Source organism: Podarcis erhardii (assembly GCF_964252035.2).
Source record: "Podarcis erhardii genome assembly, chromosome: 10".
Classification (NCBI taxonomy): domain Eukaryota; kingdom Metazoa; phylum Chordata; class Lepidosauria; order Squamata; family Lacertidae; genus Podarcis; species Podarcis erhardii.
In genome coordinates, this window is record NC_138500.1 from 73,761,886 (window position 1) to 73,787,865 (window position 25,980).

The 25,980-nt window shown below is 41.1% G+C and overlaps 1 protein-coding gene across 1 annotated transcript; it reads right to left on the reverse strand.

The window, feature by feature from the left end:
* Positions 1 to 537: 537 nt before the first annotated feature.
* On the reverse strand, positions 538 to 24,425 carry STK38L (serine/threonine kinase 38 like). Its single transcript, XM_081879179.1, has 13 exons — positions 24,281 to 24,425; positions 22,976 to 23,027; positions 19,973 to 20,095; positions 19,228 to 19,311; positions 15,155 to 15,278; positions 14,231 to 14,385; positions 13,302 to 13,404; positions 11,406 to 11,467; positions 11,056 to 11,173; positions 10,727 to 10,850; positions 3,976 to 4,071; positions 3,348 to 3,439; positions 538 to 933 (listed from the first exon to the last, which is right to left on the reverse strand). Exons 1-13 carry the CDS (start codon positions 24,412 to 24,414, stop codon positions 806 to 808), a joined length of 1,395 nt encoding a protein of 464 aa, XP_081735305.1. The 5' UTR covers positions 24,415 to 24,425; the 3' UTR covers positions 538 to 805.
* Between the last annotated feature and the right edge of the window lie 1,555 nt (positions 24,426 to 25,980).

Below are 25,980 nucleotides of genomic sequence, written 5' to 3' on the forward strand. Positions count from 1 at the left end.
TCCACTATGAAGCTGTAGTTTAATTGATTTCACAGTACCATTTCTCCCCTGAAAATAAAAGAATTGCAGCTCTCTCCGCAGCAGTTTATTATGCTAAATATACTGGGTCCCGGGTCCCATTTCTATAGCGGTTCCAATCTGAAGTGCAGCTTCTCTTTAGTAGTCCTGAGCTAGAGCACAAGCCATTAAGTACAGAGAATAAAACCTTCAAAAGAGCTTGTTTCAACCAGTATACGCATTTGTTTCCAGCAGCTCCATGACAACATCTTATGTCTTCACATGCCATCTGTAGGAAACCTATTGAATAGTTACAAAAAGGTGGCTTCTGGTTTTCATACTGCATATCTAAAGCCCTGCCCAGGTTAAACACACAACAGGCAACATTACTGAGAAGCAATGTCACTTCGTACAAATGTGATACGGGTTGAACCCCTGGGCAAATTAGACACATTACAGTACAGAGCCACAATACAAACAGAGGCATAATTGACCTTTTTACACACACACACACACACACACACACACACACAGCGCAGATACAAAGATGTCCATTCCTTTTTTTATTCCAGTACCTTTGTTATAATAAAGTTAACAAAAATATTCACTATTAAAAAAAAGAGTGAAAGAGAGAGAAGCCAGCTGGCACTGCCAACTAATTCTTGTAGTAGTCTTAGAAATCCTAATCCGGTAGAATTTCCTAGTTTCAGTCCATCGTTGTGACCATTTCAGTGTATTGAGATCTATGCCAAGCGGGTCTTAGTGATGCAGCAGCTACCTGAGTTCTTTGTTTTATTTCTGCTGTGTTTCACAACTTTCCAGCATTCATGTACGAAGGGATGGAGCCACGCTGAGTGAGCCCTTCAAACCTTTTGTAAGTATAATTAAGAAAAACCCAGTCCTTGGACTTGTAATCAGGTTCTGTGGTGTTTGGCACTAGAATGCAAAAATAAAGATTATAAATACGCATGCATATGCACAGAGTCAAGCTTCAAGCAATGCTAAGCTAAATTAATACTGAAGACGGAAGTTAATCATTCACACTGTATGACTTTTAAATTACACAAATAAAATGGTGATGCATTTTACAGAGTTTACTTAGGATCCGAGAGTGAACAAGAGGATAACTGCACGCATTAAACTTGGACCCCTTCAGAATGCTTGGGGATTCATCTGTATTGCTCTTATTTATATGCATGATTTTTCTATTTTACATTTGCATTATCTCCTAAACTTCTTGCAGTAATAGGGTTGCCATATTTCAGAAAGTGAAAATCCGGACACAAAAGTTATTGACCTTTTTTTGGGGCAAAAATCTCTCAAAAAACCATGAAGTTTTTAAGCTCCCCCCCCCCCCCGAAATTCACCAAAAAACCAACACTTCCAATAGGTGTTGCCTTATGCCCTGGTTTTCCCAGACATTTCCCCAGATTTTTGGAAATTCCGTCTAGACACCATTTCCGATGGCCAAATCCCGGATATGGAAATTTCAGACATATAGCAGCCCTATGCAGTAAGAAACACTAGTTGGAAGCCCACCCTAAAGGCAACCAGCTCCCTTCAGATTAAATAATTTTTACAACTACAGGGAGAAACCTAGAAGCAAGAAACATAACTTAGTAGTAAGGAGATCAGTAAGCAATTATGGGTGAATGGTCCATCTACCTCGTACTTTGTTCTTAAGCTTACTGTTATGTTTCCAAGGGATTGCTCGGGACCAAGCCACCTGTACTCCATTATTTTGTCTACTACAGGGCTGAAACTGGAATAGCATCAAGCACAGTGCTGGATAAGTCTAATTTTGGCTATTATAAGCCTAGAGCAAAATAAAGTGTGTGGACTTCAGGTAGCTTTCTATCTCTCAGACTCTTCCCTTATCTTTGGAATACAGTGGTGCCTCGCAAGACGAAAAGAATCCGTTCCGCGAGTCTCTTTGTCTAGGGTTTTTTTTTGTCTTGCGAAGCAAGCCCATTGACGGCTTAGCGGCTTAGCGCTATTAGCGGTTTAGCGGCTTTTAGCGGCTTATCGGCTTAGCAGATAAGCGGCTTAGAAAAAAGGGGGGGAAGGGGGAAAAACCCGCAGGAACTCGCAAGACATTTTCGTCTTGCGAAGCAAGCCCATAGGAAATTCGTTTTGCGAAGCACCTCCAAAACGGAAAACCCTTTCGTCTAGCGGGTTTCCGTCTTGCGAGGCATTCGTCTTGCGGGGCACCACTGTACCCCACTTTCTAGCTCTTATTCCTTAGCACTTCTATTTCCCTTGTTCTGCCACTTCAGTCCTTTCCCTCATTATATCCTAGACACCTGGTCGTTCTTACTTTATTTTTTTTATTAATTGTTTTAAACATTTATAAACACTTCCCCAAAGCCCATCCGCAGTCTCTTCCCCTCTGTACAATGTGCTCAGCTAATAGCGCTTCTGTACGCACTGCCCCTCAGTGAAATTAGGGCAGCTCAGCCAATCACAGACAAAATAAATCCATTAGTGCATTACAGTATACCATATTTTTCGCCCCATAGGACGCACTTTTTCCCCTCCAAAAATGAAGGGGAAATGTGTGTACGTCCTATGGGGCGAATGCAGGCTTTCGCTGAAGCCTGGAGAGCTAGAGGGGTCAGTGCGCACCAACCCCTCTCGCTCTTCAGACTTCGTGCAGCTCTCCGCAAGGCGCGGGAGCCCGGCGCTGGGCTCCCACGGCTTGCGGAGAGTTGCCTGTTCTGGGGGTTGGGGTTGGGGGAAGCTCGGGCTTCCCCCAACCCAGCCCCGCGCCTGGGGGGGGGAATAATTCCCCCCCCTTTATTTCCCCCCCAAAAAACTAGGTGCGCCTTATGGGACGGTGCGTCCTATAGGGCGAAAAATATGGTATATTGTTCTGATCAGTTAGAAGCGAAGAACACTTGTTTCATTTTAGTTTCTCATTTTCATCTTGCTTTTTTTTCAGAAGTAATCAAAGTAGCTTAACAAAAGAAGACATACGTAATTTATATCAAAACCCGATTAAAATGATAGATGCATAAGACACAAACAGGTTTAAAAGCAAGCAGTACAAAACATTAAAAAGCCAACTGCAGCAACCCAAAAATATGCTGATCAAGTTAACATAAATTTGCTTTTAACCTCTCAGTTTATAATGAAAAGTTAAGGAACACAAAGTACAGGGGATGAAGCAAAAGGTGATAGAAAAGACGCAGAGCATTTCTCCCATGTGACAGGGAGATGTAAGAGGCCTGCTAAACTGTGAGTGATGAGGTGGCCCTCAGATAACAAAAACAAGAACTCTGAAACGAGGTCTTATTCCAAAATTATGTGGTTCATTTAATCCATATTGCAGCATTAATGTGCACTCTCACCTGGCTGTAAAATATCAGATTCTGGGAAGTCATCAAAATTGGAAGTGTCATCAATACTTTTGATTTCTATAGTGATTGCAGCTGGTCTCTCTCTACAGCAAAACAAAAATACCAGAGTAGTGAACAGCACAGGCAACTTTATAATAATCTCACAGTGCATTAAAAATATCCTAACATCACAACTTTCTAGGAAGCTTCACTAGAGCACGTAGATGTTAGAGATGCAGTATATTTGCTCCATTCTATTGCTATTATTTCATCGAGGACCCGAGGATTGAGTGCTGAATGCCGCCCACTGGATTTCTCTGTACAGCCATTGGGACTATCCCCATGCCACAACCCTCACAAGCCCTGCTTCACATCCTTATCAAGTGCTTTTGCCTGGCTGGAAGGTGCCTTTGATTATCACTCCAGCTTCCCTGGATAGAGAATAATGTTTGAGTGCAGGTGTTTGTGTAGGAACCTCTGACTTCTGCTGGAATGTAGCCTACTGTACAAGGGCAAGAGTTCCATCTGTTGGCTCCATCTACTTTTTGCCTCTGGGTGTCAGAAGACTGACCACAAGGGACTGCAGTCCTTGGCCTGAAAAAAGTTTCCCATTCATACTTTAATCTTTCAGCAACTGTACCTGATATGTCCCCAATCAACACCTTCAAAAAATGGGTGACTCTTAAGTTCTTCTACTCCACTGCTACCGATTCTGTTTTCTGCATCAGTGCAAAATCTGAGAGAAAGAAAACATGACAAAAGGTTGCAGCCAAGGTGGTCTACAATGAAAGATGAACGTTTCAAAATTCGCAAAATTGCAGTCTGAATCCACACTTCCAGTCACCAATGGAAATCACTACTGACTGCCCCTTCCACTCATGAATTTGTAAGGGAGTTTTAGGTTCCCTTACTAATTCTAAGAAAACTGATGAAACTTCTGCTGCTTGCAAGACATTCTCATAGTTCCTTTCTTTCTTCATACAAAAATGATCAGATGAGACAAGATCCACTTCTTCCCCATGGCTTCATTCACCAGAGGACTTTGGGCTGCACAGACAAACAAGAAGAGATGGGCACAACACCCCTCTTGCTATCCCTATGGGAAAAAGAGTAACCAAAACAGAACATAGACAACTTTCTATTGGCTAAAATCCAATTTTTGAAAACAAATAAATCTGATAATGGGTTAGTAAGAATCACAACCTAATGCCAACATTTAGGATTATAGTGTACATTTCAATTTCTTTTCAAAACACAAAAGCTATTGACTCATATAGCAACCCTGTAAGTTAAGTCAGTATTATCTCTATATTCCCAGCACAGAACTAAGGCAGAGAGATAACATACCAAGTTTAAAATCTTACTTACCTGTGCTTTTAACAAATAAGGATGTAGATTTTATCACTGCTACCATTCTATTTTAACATATAACATTTAACATTTTATTAACATATAAAACTAAAGGGGTACAGGAAAAATGCTATGCAAACAAGTAACTAGTTTTCCTAAGGTTACATTGTGGGTGGCAGAAATGTCATTGAACTAAGAATTTCCAAGAAGCTATTAAGACATTTTAGTTTTGCGATTATTTTACACTAGATTCTTTTAACTACCTTCCCACTTTTTGCCTCTGTAGGATTTCATTGCCATCTTAGCTTTATTCTGTAAGCTGCTCCAAAAGCAACGACTGAAGAACTGCTAATAAATATTTAAAATATAAATAATTTATATAAGTAAAATAAAAACATACAAGCATTTTGGAGCATTTCATCCCAATACTCAATGGTTCTGTTCCTCTTATTTCAATTTATTTGCATGGCAAATTTTTAAAGTCTTAAAGCTTAATTATTTTAAAGATATTGACATACACCAAATTCCTTAAACCAACTAGATAATTGTGCCTTTACCTTGTAACACACCCAGGACTGATTCAGGGTTATGGGAATTCATAGTGACTTTTTGTTTTTTTAAATACAAGGGCATGGGGAAAGTAAGGGCTGGAAAAAATCCTTGTCGTGATCAGCTACATTGCCGGAGTGGCAAAGTTAGGAAGTTCTGAGGTGCAATTTGAATAGGCTATAGGGATAATTATGAAGGAGCTGCATGATCACTGACTATAGCCAAATGGTAGATCACAGGCTTTGTACATCTTGAGATCCCTATTTCAGTCCCTGAATGAGATTATTTGTTGTTGTTGTTTAGTCGTTCAGTCGTGTCCGACTCTTCGTGACCCCCTGGACCAGAGCATGCCTGGCACTCCTGTCTTCCACTGCCTCCCGCAGTTTGGTCAAACTCATGCTGGTAGCTTCGAGAACAGTGTCCAACCATCTCGTCCTCTGTCGTCCTCTTCTCCTTGTGCCCTCCATCTTTCCCAACATCAAGGTCTTTTCCAGGGAGTCTTCTCTTCTCATGAGGTGGCCAAAGTATTGGAGCCTCAGCTTCAGGATCTGTCCTTCCAGTGAGCACTCAGGGCTGATTTCCTTCAGAATGGAGAGGTTTGATCTTCTTGCAGTCCATGGGACTCTCAAGAGTCTCCTCCAGCACCATAATTCAAAAGCATAAATTCTTTGGCGATCAGCCTTCTTTATGGTCCAGCTCTCACTTCCATACATAAAGATTATTTAAAGGATCTCAAAAGCAGACTGTGCTGAACTAGGAGGGCAATGCACAGACTGTGCCTAAGGCAGCCTTGCAGGAGGCTGGTTTCTATCTGTTCCTGAGTTCAAACCCATCAGTCCAGCCACAGTCCTTCCAGGTCAGATTCCATTTTGCAGTTCTCATTCAACCGGACACAAGAGGTTTATGTTTACATTCCTCTTCCACTGGAACTCTCCCGTTGTACTGTTACGAGCAAAGTACTTCCAATTTTACAGTATAAAGTCACATTATATTCAGATGTTCTTCTTTAGTTTTGATACTCCTTATTCCATTTTAATTTTGTTGCTCTTTATTCAGCTGACAACAGGGAAGGTAGCAATTTCTCAATGACTTCATAACTTTGATGCACAGTCCACTCCTCCGCTTCTTTCACATAGCAGCAATTTCATTCTCTCTTCCTTCCAATAGTTAGACGAACAGACTTTCCCCAGCATCTACCAACTCACCATTTCTAGCAGGGCACCTTTTATTTCATTTCCAATTAGTCCATTTTGATAGAAAGTAAGCCGCTTCTGTGTCGCCTCCAATGTCGCCTGCAACAATGTCGCCTGTGTCTCACCCCCTTAACCTGCCTGGAAGGAGTCCTTCAATTCCTTCTGAACTAGGAAAGGGGCAAAATTTATCTCCGTAGCTAATTTTCTCCTCTGATACCAATGGGGGGGGGTAGGGGTGTGTGTCTTTGTCATTCCCCATTTGAGTCTTCTCCGAACTCAGACAAGTGGCTCCCCACAGTCACAGCTTGATGCAGAAGCCCATTTGTATAATCTTAAAATATGGACTCCCCTTCATGGATCCCTGCCTTGTCGTGGCGAAGGGGCTTGAATAACTCAGAGAAGCTATGACAGGTCATAGACGGACAGGTCATAGCCGAGAGTTTAGACTAAATGTGATTCACCTGGAGAAGGAACTGGCAAACTACTCCAGTATTTTGCCAAGAAAACTCCAGACATAAAAAAAGGAGAAGCTTTGAGAAGAAGGTGAGAGTTTCCAAGGCCTGCTCTGGTTCATGGGGTCACAGAGAGTTGAACACGACTAAGTCGACTAAGCAACAAAAATACCTTGTAAATTTCTAGCACTGAAGCAAACTACCTTACATACCAGCATGCAGCAAGTTCAGATAGGTAAACAAACAAACAAACAAACAGTCAGGCAAGTCAGTCCCATTATTATTGACTATTCAATACAACAATGGACTAAAAACAATCCTCTTCTAATTAAAAGTGGGGAGAAAACAATTCTAAAAATGGCCAGCTCCAGAGAGTGGGGATCCAATATTTTGCCCCCCACCCGGGGCTAGAGGGACCCCCTTGGACTGACAAAGAAAAGTGCCAAATACAATTCCTAGGAGCCAAGAGAAATGGGCTGTGAAGACAACTCTAGGACAGTGAAACAGTGAAGAGCAGCATTACATACCAAGCACAGTCATGAGCGGGAAGATGTTTTTCATCAGACCCTGTACTAGACTCTGACAGAAGTGCTGTCCCCCCCCCTCTCAAACTGAGTGTGTGCTAGAACACAAATAGCCCCACTGCCTCTCCCTTACAACTCCTGTTGCTCGGAAAAATGAGAGGCAGGCTGGACCAGCTTCACTACAACACCACATTTTGCTGTAAGCCTGGTGAAAGCCATTCCAACTAAAATCAGCCATACAGTTGCATATAGGAATAAGCAACCAACTGTACTACATAGTTACTGCCAGGAAGATCCACTGTAAATCAGTCATGCATTCATACATACAATAAATCCCAGGGAGTGACAGTCTACTCGGGGCTGAAAATAGTATTAAACTAGCACCCCAAAAACAAAAAAGACGGTGGGCAACGGCAGCAGCAGGGCAGTAGAGCACTGCTACTACTAATACTACAGCTAAATCCCACCCAACCAGGTACTACTTAGCCACCAACACAACTCCAGATTTTGCCTTCATGCTAAGTCAGTTTCAGCTTGCAGTGGTGCTCCATAAAGCTGGAGTACACAGCCTCCAATCCTAAGAGAAGTCAATGCACTCTCAGAGAGGCAGTGTATGTGGTGTGGGGGAAGAATAGCACTGTCCCTGGATATAAATATTACAAGTTGAATGCAGGGAAAGTGCATTACCTCCTCAGCTGAAACACAACAGTGAGGTAAGATATGTGGATATGACACAACTATATGTCCAATGTAAAAATACAAGCATAAACAAAGGTCCATGAAGTATTAAGTTTGGAGTATTAAGTTTTGCATTCCTTCCTGCAATGAAATCACCTTTAAACCCCTCCTGCATCTTCAATTCTATTAATGTGCAAGAACTTAAGAGCTGTATTTGCTAAAGAAGAACAAGGATGATCATTTTTTAATAAACAGAACCAAGAAGTTACTCAGCAGCATGCTGGCTCAAAATATTTAGGCTATATCTGGCTGCAGCAGAGGGAGAAATGGAACAAGAAGGCTCTGCTGAGATCTGCTTCCTTTGCATCCTCCTCTCTCTGAACTGCTTCCACTCAAGCAGGCCACTGAAAAAAACTCTAACTTTAAGAACTCGTGTCTGAGTTCACTTGTTTTCCTCTTCCTCTTCCTTTTCCAATCATAGAATGATAGAATCATAGAGTTGGAAGAGACCACAAGGGCCATCGAGTCCAACCCCCTGCCAAGCAGGAAACACCATCAGAGCACTCCTGACATATGGTTGCCAAGCCTCTGCTTAAAGACCTCCAAAGAAGGAGACTCCACCACACTCCTTGGCAGCAAATTCCACTGTCGAACAGCTCTTACTGTCAGGAAGTTCTTCCTAATGTTTAGGTGGAATCTTCTTTCTTGTAGTTTGGAACCATTGCTCCGTGTCCACTTCTCTGGAGCAGCAGAAAACAACCTTTCTCCCTCCTCTATGTGACATCCTTTTATATATTTGAACATGGCTATCATATCACCCCTTAACCTCCTCTTCTCCAGGCTAAACATGCCCAGCTCCCTTAGCCGTTCCTCATAAGGCATCGTTTCCAGGCCTTTGACCATTTTGGTTGCCCTCCTCTGGACACGTTCCAGTTTGTCAGTGTCCTTCTTGAACTGTGGTGCCCAGAACTGGACACAGTACTCCAGGTGAGGTCTGACCAGAGCAGAATACAGTGGCACTATTACTTCCCTTGATCTAGATGCTATACTCCTATTGATGCAGCCCAGAATTGCATTGGCTTCTTTAGCAGCCGCATCACAGAGCTTGCAGGGCGGCAGCTGAAGAAGGAGCAAAAAGGGTTTTCTCGTGTGTGTGTGTGTGTTTCTTGTGGCTGATTAGCTGCTCTCCCTGTGCAAAGGTCAGAGGGGGCGGTTTCTGTTGAGGCAGGTGATTAGCTGTGGGAGGAGCTTATCAGAGCTTGCATGGCAGCGGCGCGCGCAGTTTGATCCATCTTTTAGATTTAGGGGAGCTAGTCTCAAACGTTTGTTGGGGGAGACCTAGGTTTTGGGGGGGGGAGTTATTTGTCCTGTCTGCACGCTTCTTATGATGGAGGACCGCTGTAGCCAGCCCCAACAACACGTTCTCAAGATGGAGAGTGAGGGAACAGCTGCAGTCGCCTGTGGTTCCTGCGCAATGTTTGCCATCTTGCCAAAGGTTGCAGGCAGCTTTACCTGCAGCAATTGCATGTTGATTGCCCTCTTAGAAGACAAAGTCCAGCAACTGGAGAAACGTGTAGCTACGCTCCAAAGAATTAGAGAGCTGGAGCTCTTCTGGGAAGCAACAGAGCACACCGTCTCCACCAAGGAGGAGACAGGGGACTCCCCTGAGAAGGAGGCTAGTTCACCAACACAGGAGCCAGATATATGGAGAAACGTGACTCAAAGAAGTAGGAGGCCCAGGGTTCACTCTGATTGTTTAGAAATACACAATCGCTTTGAGGTCCTCTCCCCTAGCATGGAAGACGAAGAGCAGACTCCATTTGAGGATCTCTCCCTCATTACAGTCGATCAGGTATATGAAGACGAGCAGCAAAGTCAGTCCTCAGGGAATGTGCAGGCGACCTTGGAACGGACAGCTCACGGAAGAACCCCGACCAGACCTAAGAGGAGGCGTGTAGTGGTGATAGGGGATTTCCTTTTGAGTCATGACTTTTAGATTGCAAGCCTGCAGGCAGGGACTGTCTTGCTTCTCGTTCATTCTTAATCTTATGCAAGCTGAGCCTTTATTGGCTGAAGAGCAGGGTAAAAATGCTTAAAACACTGACATCTACATTGCTAAACTGGATCAACTAGTCCTACTATCTTGCCCACATTATGCAACTGGACACCGCCAATTAAAGGTTTTGCCTTAACTTATTGTAAGGATGTTTCCTGCAGAATCTTGCTTCTGCTCCTAATTTCAGGAGTGATTTTCCACAATAACTTCAACAGCTTACAATTTTTTGGACTTCACTTACTTCAAAACATGGATTAACAAAGCAGATTTTATTGGGCTTTATTAGGGGTACTTTCTGACATAATGCCAGTGTTGTGGGAGCTTCATGTGCCACTGACTTAACACTGGAAGCCTGAGTTCAGGGGAGAAGGCTTCCAATTCACTTACCTCCCACTCTATCATCCACGTTTGTGAGAAGAGCAATACTGTTCTGGAGAGCACCTATGTACATGGCAGAGGCTCCCACAGTGGTAAGGCAATGACCAAAGGGCTCTACATTGCATGCTCAGTGCTAACAAAGCTGTGCATCATTGTGTTTGTTCCACAAGCAGGAAAAGGGTAGTGGAAGAAAACAGAAGCATCAACTCACTTTAGAATTAAGTCCTTGGCTTTTTCTGAAATGGGCACCTCAGGTGGAAATACTAGAGTCTCTTTCCAATTCATAACTTTCCTATATGTTTCTTGAGGTGTTTCAGAGCAGAAAGGGGGATAACCTGAAGAAATGGGGGGGGGAGGGGAAATCATTAAAAATGTTGTACTGATTTGAATGTCAGATTTAGACTAAATTACAGGAAAGAAGACGCAGGACTGAATATAAACCTGCAAGTCAATCCTTGGCTCTCTCAACAAAACGCTCAGAGAAAGTGTTATTCTCATTGGAAAAGGGACAAAAAGATGAACGGAGTCAATAATTCTTACCTATTAGCATTTCATACATAATCACTCCCAAAGACCACCAGTCACATAATTTGTTGTAACCCGTTTGCATGAAAACTTCTGGAGCAATATAATCTGGGGTCCCAACAGTAGAGTATGCCTAAAAGCAAGATGATTTTAAGAAAAAGTTTTAGTCAATACTCTGGCAGTCTTATTAACTTGAGTTATAATAATGTATAAGCATTCACCTGTCATCTAATAACAGCCTTTTAGTTGCTTGAGGAGATTGGGTGACAAGTAGAGGTTGCTGAAGCATGAATTTTTCAGCAGAAGGCCATCATGCTGAAAAACTTTGCAGAAAGCACTCAAAGCTCACCAAAAACTGTACTTACCAGCTGTCGCCTATTCTTTTTCCATGTTTCTGCTTTTCTCTTAGAGTTCATGTTCTGAAATGCTAATTTGCAAAAATATAAATTATTGCATTCAATTTTACCAGCACAAGAAAAATTCAGATAGGGCACAATACCAATGTTACCTCTGTACAACGGGAGCTACGTTAGCATAGTTTAATACTGAAACTGCACTGGTAAATGTGCAAACGAAAACCATGTTTAGGGAAGAAGGAATTATGTAGTTACTAGTGGTCAGCTCCTGAATGAGGGTATGAAAGCCAATGCCATCATTCCCCCCTCCCCTCTCCAAACTTTCGTAAATGTGTGAAATGTGTGAAATCAAGTTTTATAGATGCAAGGGATGGAAAGTGAATGCAAGACTGGAAACTGTTTGTGCTAAATTTTTGTACAGGACTTCAGCACAGAAGACACAGGAAGATGGACTTTGTTTATAACTGAAAAACGGGTATCCAGGTTTTGTTTTTGTGCCATGATCTTTGGTCTCGTCCACACATGGAGCAAAATTAGGCACCTGAATAGGCCATACCACTTCAAACTGCAGGTGGGGGCGCCATTTTTTAATGCTTGCCAATGTGTATGTGTTTTTTTAAAACAACAACAACACCTGCAAACAAAAAGTAGGCACATAGTAGTGAGAGTTAGGAGAAGGTTGAGTATGTTGAGTATGAACATATGCTAGTTTATCTGTGTGTGTTTTAACTTACAGAACTAAAAAAAGGAACTTTGTAAAATGGTAGTCTATTCTATCACATTTTGCTGCCATGTGTAGACCAGGCTGAATTTACATGGCCTTGTTTCAAATATATATATCTAATTTGGAGAGGGGAGAGGCTCTAATCTGTTGGAAAATTCCATTCCACCTTAAAGAGCAGACATGGGATTGCTGCGTGTCACATGCCTGTTTACTTCCAGCACAGTCTGCTGCGAACTTCCATTTGTGTATAGCTTTTGCTTTTCTCTCTCTCTGAGGAGAAGAAAGGGAGACAACATGTTTTCTTTGTCCTGATTTATGCTTAATAAATCTTTAGCTGTTAGTATGTTTCCACAAGCCTCACGCCTGTTCTGTTTGCGCAGTACAGTGGTACCTCGGGTTAAGAACTTAATTCATTCCAGAGGTCCGTTCTTAACCTGAAACTGTTCTTAACCTGAAGCACCACTTTAGCTAATGGGGCCTCCTGCTGCCGCTGTGCCACCGGAGCACAATTTCTGTTCTCATCCTGAAGCAAAGTTTGTAACCCGAGGTACTATTTCTGGGTTAGTAGAGTCTGTAACCTGAAGTGTATGTAACCCGAGGTACCACTGTATGCTCTGCTAATATAGCATGCTCAGGCTTTTGAAGTCTGAGTAGCTGATTTACGTCGCACCAGAGATCGGGGGATCGTCACAGCTGGAAGGGCATGATCCAGCTGGGGGCTAGCCAGAAGGCATCTCGACCCCTGAAGGATGCTGACATTATCTACCACAGTTTTGAATAGTTAGCAGGGCAACAAGAGAACTTTCTGGCAACACCTGGTTTACTGTCCCCCCAATCTTGGAAAGGAGGACGACTACTAAAACAATGCTACTGCCAACTCACACCACTTACTCTCTGCAGCTCTATTTTCCCAAGCCACCATTGTTCATTTTTTCTAGCAGCAGCTAATATCACCTGACCAGGCAAAAATGGCAGCTGCTGGAGCAAGTGACCAAAGGTTTCTTTAGAACACCAGCCACAGCAAAGAAGTATGAACTTGGCACTGTTCTCATTCAAAAAGGAGTTCTGGCAAAAGGAATAATGCACTTATATAATGCCTAACCTGTACGGTGTACCTGTCAATGCCTCTGAGGGAGTGCAGAGTAGTTTAATACTTTTAAGCTACAACAGGCTGTACTTACAGAAGTCACTTGGTGGATTGTGTGTAAGATTTCTGTAGAATTCGGTTCTGTGAGCTTTCTTTAAACCTGTGCAGAGTCCAAAATCAGAGAGTTTTACATGCCCCTATGGAAAGAAAACATTACATTAGTTTAGGTGCTGAACTACCGAAAAGCCTTTGACAGCTTGCAAGTCCTTACTTAAAATGCCCAAAACTAGAAGAGAATTACAACAAAGGAAAAGGCACATATTTTGAAAAGAAAAAATGTTTTTCAGTCAACAGCGTTGCATTGTTCCGGTTGAGAGGAGCCTGTTTTCCAACTCCTTTCCTCTAACACCTTTGCATGTGCCAGGAGCAGGTAACCTGCAAATTGGAGTCTGAATGCAGACCTTCAGGCCTCTCTCTGGCCAACTAAACTCTCCCCAGCTGACACCCCTTACTGGTCCTGCTTTGCATAGGAGTGTGTTTTTGCCAGGCTGGAGTGTGTCCTTGAACTCTGGTGTCTCTTGCATGTCTGGATGGAGGATAGAGAGGGTACACTAGTGTGTGCAGAAACTAGCTTATTGTACAAAGGTAAAATTTACATTTGCTGCTCTGCCTGCTTCTGCCCCTGGTCTCACCCATCCCTGGAATTTGGGCCTTGGAAAGTTGTTGTTTATTAAATTTATATACCACCCTTCATAATAGGATCTCAAGGAGGTTCACAGAATAACATACAAGATAAAAACACAAGTAAATAAGTAAAACAAAACAATAACTCCCCTTCCCTTTTGAGGTTGCTTAGAAGGGAACACATCCATTGAGCTGAAAAGTATTCCCCATCCATGGCATAAACGTATCGTGAAGGACAAGAATGGCTTTCTACCATGTCCCTTCAGCCTTTGCATGCTGCAAATACCCAATGTCAGAATGAAGACAGGAAAGTCCAGGAGATGTAAAATCATCTTATACCTTTGCATCCAGGAGAAGATTATCTGGCTTAATATCTCTGTGAATAAAACCCAGCTGGTGAATTGCATCAATGGCCAGCACAGTTTCAGATATGTAAAACTGTGTTTCTTCCTCCGATAAAGTATCCTTCTTCATTAATAATGTCATCATATCTCCTGAAGCAAGGAGAAATATATATTATAGGATTTTACAATTAAATAGGCTTTGGTAGTCCAAATATTTACAACGGCACAAGCTCAATCAGTTCTAATAAGTATTTTCGAAACTCAGCAGTTCAGAGCAGAGTGATGAAGGCTCTTTCATGAAATATTGGGGGGACTCCAAACATTTTATGTAGTCACTTGCATATACACTTAAGCCTTCTCTTAATTTTTTAAAACAATTAATAACTGTGTTTGTATTGTTACATTATGTCACAGAATAAAAGACAGTGTGATCAAAACATTCCTCATCCTTTAATTGTGTTTAAATGATTGGGAATAGCTATACACTTTCCTCAGTCCAGGGACTCAGCTATACAGCTGCAAATAAAACGTTTTAAGTGAGTTTTAAGTGCAATATTCAATGTGACACTAGATGATGATGGTGAGTCTTATGGAAAATTCAATCTAGTAGACCCTCTGGATATGAATGTAATTCATTCCTGGGGTCCGTACATACTCTGGAAAATCCACAAGTAGAGGCACCACTTCTGCGCATGTGGCAAACCCAGAAGAATATACTTCTGGCTTTGCTGCGTTCACAACCCAAAAGTTACATTACCTGAAGGTAACGTAACCCAAAGTTCCACTGTATTTTAAAAAGTGCTGTTTAAAATAAAAAAAGGATTTTCAGAACGGTTTTTATATGTGTCTAGATTCCACCCAGCTCTCAATCCAGTGAGTGACACTGGTTTCAGGTATGAAGCATGGACCATTTATTTACCTCCAGGTAGAAACTCCATGATCAGGTAGAGATTCCGTTTGTCTTGAAAACTATAAAACATCTTCACCACCCAGGCACCATCTGCTTCAACCAGTATATCTCTTTCTGCCCGTATATGAGCCACCTATAGTTGTAAATATTGAACAACGAAACAGAATGTTCACAATAGCCAATACATAAAGAATTATTATCCTACATAAACCACCAGTTGACCAATTTTCATATGCAATGCAGAAATACATTACTGCTAGATAATATAAAAGTGTAAGTACATGGGTGTGCGCGCACACACACACACACACACACACACTTCCCCAGAAAGTTACAATGCATAGAAATGCCATTGATATTATTAAAATTTTAGCACTTAACTCTGTGTCATTGATTTCAGTGGGACTTCAACATTCCCTCTACGTTGCCCTCTTGGACAATATAAGCCAAATAATTTCAAAGAAAGCCTATTTATGCTATCAACAGAGGTAACAGCTGTCAGACAAGCTCAATCAATTTGCAAGACTGAAAAATGTAAAGTTATAATTTATTATGATAAAGTATCAAGATAAATGCAAAAAGGGTAAGGACTTGCTGAAACAACTATTGAACTAGAATACAAAAGAGGGAGGTGTGAGGAGGTCAGGGAAATAAGTAAATGAAAGACAAGACATGGAAAGATTGAAATGTTTTCAATTGCTTTTTTATTTTTTTCTACTTTGTATTTCTTTTTGTTTTCTTTTTCTCTTTTTTCATTTTTGTAATTCTTTTGAAACTTTAATAAATATTATTATAAAAAAAACAACAATTTGCAAGACTGAGCTCCATTTCGCAGAACCAAGCTTTATGTGTTAAGGCGTAGTGATCATGTATCATACATGCTCACGTGAATTTGCTCTGTCTCACAGAAACAATGTAAACAATACAATAAACAATAGTTTACAGTACACAATTAAATACCACAAGGTACAGTGGTACCTTGGTTTGCATACGTCTTGGTTTGCATATGTTTTGGACAATTCCCAATAAGTTTATAAATATAGATTTGTTTTAGATTTGCAGCACACACTGCTTAAGAACTACCGCCCTATATCATTGCTCAATGTGGATTACAAAATTTTTGCTGATATTATGGCTAAAAGGCTAAAAAAGGTACTGGTAGAAGAAATCCATAAAGATCAAGCGGGCTTTCTCCCGGGGAGACACTTGTCTGACAATACGAGGAATATAATTAACATTTTAGAAAAATTACAAGTGAAGATTAACACCAAAGCAGTTTTGATATTTGTGGACACGGAGAAAGCCTTTGACAATATTTCTTGGAGTTTCATGAAGAAAAATTTACAGGGAATGGGGGTAGGCCAAGGTTTTGAAAACGGTATAGGTGCAATTTATTCAGAGCAAAAAGCTAAATTAATTGTGAACAATGTAGTTACAGAAGTGTTTAAGATTGAGAAAGGAACACGACAGGGGTGCCCAATCTCCCCATTGCTTTTTATATCGGTCCTGGAGGTTTTGCTAAATATGATTAGAAAGGACCAATTGGTTAAAGGTATACAAGTCGGAGCCAAACAGTACAAATTGAAAGCATTCGCTGATGATTTGGTATTGACATTACAGGAGCCAGAATCTAGTACTAAAAGAGTATTGGAATTGATTCAAGAATTTGGTCAGGTAGCAGGTTTTAAGTTGAACAAGTTGAAAACTAAGGTTTTAGAGAAAAATCTAAAAGCAATTGAGAGAGAGAGGTTTCAGAAGGAGACAGGATTAACATTGGTTAAGAAAGTGAAATACCTAGGGGTTAACATGACTGCTAAGAATGTGAACTTATTTAAAGATAATTATGAAACATGTTGGACGGAAGTGAAAAAGGATTTAGAAATATGGACAAATTTGAAGTTATCATTGCTAGGCCGAATTGCTGCGATAAAAATGAATGTATTGCCAAGGATGTTGTTTTTGTTTCAAACATTGCAAATTTTGGACAAAATGGAATATTTCAAGAAGTGGCAGAAAGATATTTCTAGATTTGTCTGGCAGGGCAAGAAGCCCCGAATAAAATTTAAAATACTAACTGATGCTAAAGAAAGAGGTGGATTTGCCCTGCCAGACCTTAAGCTTTATTATGAGTCAGCCGCATTTTGTTGGCTGAAGGAATGGCTACTTCTTGAAAACACTGATGTATTGGATTTGGAAGGGTTTAATAATGTATTTGGTTGGCATGCATACTTGTGGTATGATAAGGCCAAAGCACACAAAGCGTTTAAAAACCATATTGTCAGAAAAGCATTGTTTAATGTCTGGATAAGATATAAGGATTTGCTTGAAAACAAAACTCCAAGGTGGTTGTCACCAATGGAAGCAAAGGCTCTGAAAAAGCTCAATATGGAGGCCAATTGGCCGAAATATTGGGAAATATTGGAACAAGAAGGAGACAGATTAAAGCTGTAGAGTTTTGAAAAACTAAAAAACAAAGTACGGGATTGGCTTCATTCTTATCAAATAATGGAAGCTTATAATTTGGATAAGAAAATTGCTTTTCAGGTGGAGAAATCAAAATTGGAAACAGAATTGTTAGATCCTAAAACTAAGAACTTGTCAAGAATGTATAACTTGCTGTTGAAATGGAATACTCAGGATGAAACGGTGAAATCTGCTATGATAAAATGGGCACAAGATGTTGGACATAACATTATGATAGCTGACTGGGAACAGTTATGGACCACAGGTACCAAGTTTACGGCATGTAATGCCCTAAGAGAGAATATAATGAAAATGATATACAGGTGGTACATAACACCAGTCAAGCTAGCAAAAATTTATCATTTGCCCGATAATAAATGTTGGAAATGTAAAGAGACTGAAGGTACATTCTTTCACCTTTGGTGGACGTGCCCAAGGATTAAGACCTTCTGGGAGATGATCTATAATGAAATGAAAAAGGTATTTAAATATACCTTCCAGAAGAAACCAGAGGCCTTTTCTCCTGGGCATGGTTGGCCAATTGGTGCCAAAGAAGGACAGAACTTTTTTTATGTATGCAACAACAGCAGCAAGAATACTCATCGCAAAGTATTGGAAGACACAAGATTTACCCACCCAGGAAGAATGGCAGATGAAACTGATGGACTATATGGAACTGGCGGAAATGACTGGCAGAATCCGAGACCAAGGTGAAGAGTTGGTGGAAGAAGATTGGAAAAAATTTAAAGTTTATTTACAGAAACATTGTAAAATTAAGGAATGTTAGAAGGATGTTGGAATGAAATAATGTGGTTTTATCAGAAATGATATAAAGGATTAGATAAAAATTGATTTTTTAATTGGCGAAAGGCGAGAATGTAAAATTACAGTATATTAAGACAGATTATTAGGGTAAAAACAAAGCTGGAAAGGATTTGCTGAAATATCTAATTGAACTAGAATACAAAAAAGGGAGGTGTGAGGAGGTCAAGGAAGTAAGCAAAGGAAAGAAAGTTATGTAAAAGTTTGAGTTGCTTTTTTTTTTTTGTTTCCTAACTGTCTGTATTTTTTCTGTATTTTTTTGTTTTTTGTTCTTCCTTTTTTTGGTCTTTTTTAATTTTCTTTTTGTAATCTTTAAAACTTAAAACCTGAATAAATATTATTTTAAAAAAACCTATCCAAAAAAAAAAAAAAAAAAAAAAAAAGATTTGCAGCACACACTTTTCCAAAGACTCCAAAGAAGTAGTACGGCATGGATATATAGCCACAGTCCCCAGTGTTTTGTTTTAAAGACAGCCTTATCTGTCTTCCACCCTCCCACACCACAAAGAAGATCTCAAAAATCTCAGTCTCAGCCAACTCATCCTTCTATCTTGCCCAACTTCTCTATAAACAGGTAAACTAATCTTTCAGTAACTTATCAGTTCTACTAATGCATCCTACTGGCAATGCATCCTACTGGCAATGCATCCTACTGGCAATGCATCCTACTGGCAACAAATGTGCTGAAGGAATACGTATGGTCCTTTTTCAGCAATACTACAAATATATATTGCACACAACACTGCATATCATCACTATTGGTTTTGAAGTGCTTGAAATATACAAAAAAGACATACCTGCTCTTTCTCTAGCATGTCAGCTTTTCTTAGTATCTTCATTGCATAAATATGACCCGTATCTTTCTTTTGAACGAGGCGGACCTGTGGATTAATTTTTTTAAAGCCATTATTAAAGCATACTGTTAAGCTAACAAATTTGTAATACTGGGGTAAATGCAGCAGACTGGTTGAATAGCAATTCCAAAACTGGAAAAAGGGTGAGCGTAACAGGTAATCTATATGAACACCTGATCTCTGCTACAAAGAGCAACAAATGCTACTAAAATCCATGAAGATTAGAAGGAAGGTCTCTAAGGAGAACTGAGAAAATTGGGAGTGAGGGGAGAGAAACCTAAGTTTACTGATTGTTTACTGAATGTTTATCAGAGTTATTAAAAAAAAAAGTCTCAAAGAGCCAGTCAGGGAAGGGAGAGCAGTACAAAAAATGAAGAATTCTGAGATGATGATGATGATGATGATAATAATAATAATAATAATAATTTATTATTTATACCCTGCCCATCTGGCTGGGCTTCCCCAGCCACTCTGGGCGGCTTCCCAAAAAAATATATTAAAATACTGTAATACATCAAACATTAAAAGCTTCCCTAAACAGGGCTGCCTTCAGATGTATTCTAAAAGTCTGGTAGTTGTTGTCCCCCCCTCCCTGCATACCATAAACAGGATTATTGTTCAGTAAGTTATCCTGACAGGAAGGTATCCTGAAATAAAGAGGTCCTAAGAAAATACACAAATTACGAACCTCTCCAAAAGCACCTCTTCCAATAACTTTCAAGGATTCAAAGTCATCAAGGCCTAGCCTTGTTCTCTTCAGCCGCAGAAATTCGGTTTCTTTGCGGGCATGCTGAGATCTTCGTAGCTTTTTCTGAAATATATATTAAGCATGAGAAAATCCACAACTCATACAAAAATGGGTATAAACAAGTAATCAGTTTATAATGCTGCTATCACCAAGTATGGGATATAATTCCCTCTAGCCTCCCATAGGGAGGAAGGACTAAGTGAGTCCCATTGGTGTGGTTAATGTGTCATAAAATAAGAACACAAGAATAGCCCTGCTGGGTCAGGCTAGTGGCCCATCTAGTCCATTGTCCTGTTTCCACAGTGGCCAACCAGGTGTCCATGGGAAGCCTGCAAAGAAGCCATGCAAGGAACAGCATTCTCCCTGCCTCTGACCTTGGAAGCAGACTACAGTCATCATGGCTAGCAGCCACTCATAGCCTTTTCCTCCATGAATTTGTCCAGTCCACTTTTATAGCCATCCAGGTTGGGGGCCATCACAAATTCCATAGTTTTAACCATGTGCTTTTTTTCGTCTGTCCTGAATCTTACAACATTCAGTTCCACTGGATGCTCATGAGTTCTAGCAATACAGTGGAGCCTCTACTTACGGACATAATCAGTTCCGGAAGTCTGTCTGTAAGTCAATCTGGGTTGCTGGTAGAAGCACCATTGTGCATGTGCAGGTGGCGGCCGCCACTTTTGCATGTGCACAAACAGCAGAAGCCACTTCTGCACATGTGCGAACCACGGCAAACCCGGTATTTACTTCCGGGTTTGCCGCGGTCGCAACTTGGATCACGCCCAAGTAGAGGCGGTCGTAAGTAGAGGTTCTACTGTACAGTGTAAGAAAGGGAGAAAAACTTTTCTCTGTCCACTTTCTCCATGCCATGCATAGTTTTATGCACTTTTAACTCACCTTTTCACTAAACAGAAAACAACAACCCGTGTGCGCTGCAGGGATGTAGTGGGGGGGGGAGCCTCCGGGGCAATTGCCCTGGGCACACGGGGGAGGGCTGCTCCTCACACTGCCACCCCCGTGCCAGCCCTGCACTGGTGGTGCTTCGGCGGCAAGGGCTGGCCTGGCGCAGTGGACTCCGTTCACCCTCTGCACTCCCCCCCCCCCAGCGAGGGTGCATGCTGTCCCCCTTCCTCACAGGGGAGTTCCTCCATCTCCTTGATAATTTTGGATGCCCTTTCCTGAACCTTTTTCAAACTCTACAATACCCTTTGTGAGATGAAGTGACCAGAACTATACACAATATTCCTGGTGTGATCACATGATCAATTTGTATGATGACATTCTGGTACTGGTAGTTTTGTTTCTGATTCCTTTCCTTATGACTCCTAGGATTTGCCTTTTCAACAGCTGCTGCACACTGGCCAGCATCTTCATAGAGCCTCCTCTACAAGCCCAAGGTCTTGTTCTTCATCAGTCACTGCCATGGGCATATATGTGAAATTAATATTTTTTGCACCTTTAATATTCAAACATAAACAAAATGTAATATTTAAGCATAAACAAAATTTAGTATTTTAAAACAAACTATGATTTAATGTGATTATGCAGCAGGCTAGTGCATAATCTCACACCACCTCTGTGCTGTTTCGGTCACAATGGCTTGTTGGGCAAACCCAGGCTTATGGCTCGTTTTCCTCGAATGACCTACTTCAAAAAGACATATCACTCCTGGTCAAAATACTTAAATAGGCAATGGTATCTTAGCTAGGACTTAGACCTTGGAGAGCTGCTGCTACTGAAAGTATTAAGGTAGTAGACCAATGGTCTGCTTTTGTGTAACGCAACTTTATAGGTCCACGCAAGGCCATTTCTTTGAGCCCCATCTTCAACAGAAAATTGGTTAATAACTGATATGCAAAATTTAGCATGCTGCCTAATATTAGAAAAGGTGCCAAACAATAGTTTTCATGAGCAAAATAGACAAACATCAGTTGGTAGAGAATGGTACTCTTAATCTCAGGGCCATGGATTCAAGCCCCACATTGGGCAAAAGATTCCTTCATTGCAGAGGGTTGGACTAGATGACCCTTGTGGTCCCTTACAATGCTACCTTTCTCTGATTCTACTATGATAGTGTGCCTCTAAAAAACTCAATGTTTTTTATCTTGTATCATTTACAGCCACAAGATGGCACTGTATACCCATTTCTGTCAACGTGAGATTTCCCAACTTTCCCAGTCATCTCTTGTAGCATGCTATCAGGGACACTGGCTCCTGCCCCCCCCCCCAAAAAAAGAAGTTTTAAAGGAGGGTGCTAAGCCCCCTCAATATCCAGTGGTGACGTCACATCGTCACACAACATCGCATGCGGGGTGTCACATCATTGTGTGATATTGGCCCTCTCAATCGCTGGCGCAAGCCTGCGCCATTGTGTGTTATGTTATGAAAAAACTGCAAGGTCAATATAATGGCAAAAACTATTGCAGAATCATCCCCACTCTTGCGGTGCTATAAGGAATGGATTGCTAGAGCATGATGATTCATTAGTAGTTCTACTTTATAAAAGTGAACCACAGTGACTTGCAGCACAGTATAAACACTAAAATCAATTACAAGAAACCAACCAATAAAAACTGTTTGAAAATCTTTGCCAATAAAAGGCAGTCTTGCTGAATCTGCCATGCTAAAAGAGACCACAAGTGTTTGAAACCATTAAAATATCAATACTGGTTCAATTATATGGGATTATCTTCCTCCTTAAGGAAAAGGCAGCTCCTTCTACAGAATAACTCTACCCTGTTCCAAATCTAGCAATCCTACTTTCCCACAGTGACAAAGAAGGTGCAGTTATCACCTCCTACCTGAGTTCTCTTCATCTTACTCTTGCTTTCTAGGCAACGTGATTCCAAGACAGACCGCTCAAGTGCAGGCCCGTGAATCATTAAGCACCAATTCTGAACAGTAAACTGTAAAAGCTTCCAGCTTAAATTACATTCACATTACCTCTTCATCTGCTAAACCTTCCTCCTCCATGGCCACTTCTAGTTTCTTCTGCCTAGGTTGGTAGAAAAAAAGGGTGTGTGTATATATTATAAAATGAACAGCCTGTATTTTACTCTACTAGAGTGACTTCACTCCTCAAATCATATCAGTAGGAAAAATTGGAACACAGAAATGTCGAGTACAGAATACAAGTTTATTTTAAGCTGCCACTGTTCACCCAATAACCTTCCTCATCTTTCCCCAACTTGGCACCCAGCAGATGTTGAACTACAACTACCACCCTCTCTGACCATTCACCAAGCTGGCTGCAACTGATGGGAGCTTGGGTCCAACATCATCTGGTGGACAACAGGTTGGGGAAGTCTGGGTGACCTATACAGATCCAGAGGACCACTCACACACTCATTCGCCTGCTTGGGTCCCTTTTGTGTTTCCCTGGCAGGTGAGGAGAGGAGCAAAACCCCTGAAGTGACTGTCCAGCCTCCTGTTACAGATAGGTAGCCGTGTTGGTCTGCCATGGTCAAAACAAAATAAAAAAATTCCTTCCAGTAGCACCTTAAAGACCAACTGAGTTAGTTCTAGGTATGAGCTTTCGTGTGCATGCACACTTCTTCAGATACACTGAAACAGAAGTCACCGGACCTTTCTATATAGTGAGAAGGTGGGGAGGGGTCCAGCCTCCTGGTTGCTAATCCCGGCACAAGAGAATAGAAGGACACAAGACCACATAAGAACAATCTTCTCTCATCTTACATGTCTCTACCTTCTCCTCTTTCTTGCAAAGTATCACAAAACATGTTTCTTCAGTGACTTGGTGTAGGAAAACAATATCCAACTAAAAATAAAAAGGTACATTTTGCTGAACAACTAGATAAAAAGCAGAGCTTCTTTTGAGACCTCCGCTTTTCCAAGGGGTTAATTAACAAGGACATTGATACACAAATATCAACATTGTAAACCAGGCTTCCTCAACCTCGGCCCTCCAGGTGTTTTGAGACTACAATTCCCATCATCCCTGACCTAGCTAGGGATCATGGGAGTTGTAGGCCAAAAAACATCTGGAGGGCAGAGGTTGAGGAAGCCTGTAATGTAAATAGAGGCTTTGTTTGCAGAACAGCAGCTGAAATGGCACAAGGGAAAGCTGCCAAAACCTTTTTAGCTATTCATACCAAGAAAATAGGTGGTCAGTTAAAAGTTATTTGCTAGCCAGAGTTGTGTACATGTTTTGAGGGGGAATAACAGACGCCCCCCAACATCTACCACACATAGAAAACTCAAGTGTAGACGAAATCTAACACCCAGTACCTGGTTTCTCTTTCTTCATGCTGTAAAATTAGGTTACTATAAAAGTTCTCCAGCGTGAGCTTGGCCACTGTCACTCTCTCCCGGGTGTGGTTGCTCATGGGGAAGGAAGTTGGAGTCCCTGCAGTCATTGCCATAGTAACATGTACTGAAACAGAGTGCATAAAATAATAATTACTCCGCAGAAGAAAATTCATTTCCCCTCACCAAAAAATAGAAACTCATGATGAGGAACACAGAGTCCCTTACAGCATTAACTCTGCATGGGCTGCTTTAGTACTGTGGGATGTTCCACTAAGTCACTCAGGATTCTCCTTTTGGTACAGCAGATTGATACTGCGATTTCTGGCCTGTATCCCACACAGTATGAACCTGTAAACACACGCACCCCAAAACCAAAGACCCAGAATCCAATGAAACAGAAAGAGGAAAGCAGATCTGAATGTATATAATGGTTACATTGAAATCACTGCCACGTCAACCACCACTGAAGATGTCAAAGAAAATGAAGCTTCAGTGAAATTGGCTAGAAAGGAACTTGTCTGAGCTCTCCACCCCCTTGCTGATGGCCCCCACAAAGCTAGTACTGTAAAGGCTTATATTTTTGAAACTAGTGGTTTTTCAGTTTTATTGTCAAGGAGAGAACAATTAAACATCATTTAAAAATTTACACCAGCGTGTGTGTGTGTGTGTGTGTGTGTGTGTGTGTGTATATATATATATATATATGAGAAAACAACCATGGTGCTATGATAGGGAGATTTCACAATGAAAGCTCCACCCTCAAAGAGACCTTATTTCAGGTGGAACATTTTCTCTCAGACGACAGTCTGCTAAAGAACATAACTGTGTCATCTTAATTCACAGGGCAAGAGGAATATAAGAGAGACATCAAGGTTATTAAGGGCTTCAAAAAAAGTTAAAGACAACATCTGGTTCAAGGAAACACTCACTGTAATCAACATCCCTTTCTAAGATGTGTTGCTAGGGTAGAGTTATTTCTCCCTCAAAGGAGTGGGGATAATAACTGGGAGTCAACAGTCTATCACCCAAGGGCATCTGTGTGATTGGGGGGCATCCTGCACCCATTGCCCCCACTACAGTTCAGGGGACTGGTGAGTGTCCCAGTCAGATGGAAGCAAAATATCTCTATTACAAGGCAAGAACATTTTAAACAAATATTTTTACTAGATAAACCATGAAAAAAATACAAGCCTCTTTCAGCAGCTGCAACAAAGTCCACAACCTTGTGCATATGCACATACTCCTTCCTCTTACTTTACCATGATATTGTGACAGACACTGCAATCTGGCGCCCAAACCAATTTTACTAGGAGGCAGCAAGATAATCAGAATCTGAAACAAAGCCTAAGAAGGAATAGGGTACAATTTTAGAAGAATGTAGTATCTGCAGAATTTCTTTTGGGATCTATAAACTCAAAGGAGACACAAACTCTAATGAATGTGAACTTGCTAACATTTCAATTCATTCTTGTAAAACAATGAGTCAATCATGCACTGCCCAAACAGATACATTAAACAGTGTAATATACACTATTAAGATGCTATGGGCTGGGTTCAAGGTAAATTAGCTGAACTTAACTCAAATTGAAATCAATGGGACTTGAAATTAATAGCAGCTTGTCCCACTGATTTCAGTTTGAACCAAGTTCAACTAATCTGGTCTGCATCCAATCCAATTT

What these genes read in the sequence shown, in the direction of transcription:
- STK38L (XM_081879179.1), bottom strand. Translation starts at nt 24,414, where the DNA reads ATGGCAATGACTGCAGGGACTCCAACTTCCTTCCCCATGAGCAACCAC. An exon ending in CAATCCACCAAGTGACTTCT is followed by an intron (nt 11,468 to 13,301) that starts GTAAGTACAGCC and finishes TTTGCAAATTAG; the next exon opens with CATTTCAGAACATGAACTCT. An exon ending in ATCTGATATTTTACAGCCAG is followed by an intron (nt 934 to 3,347) that starts GTGAGAGTGCAC and finishes TTTGCATTCTAG; the next exon opens with TGCCAAACACCACAGAACCT.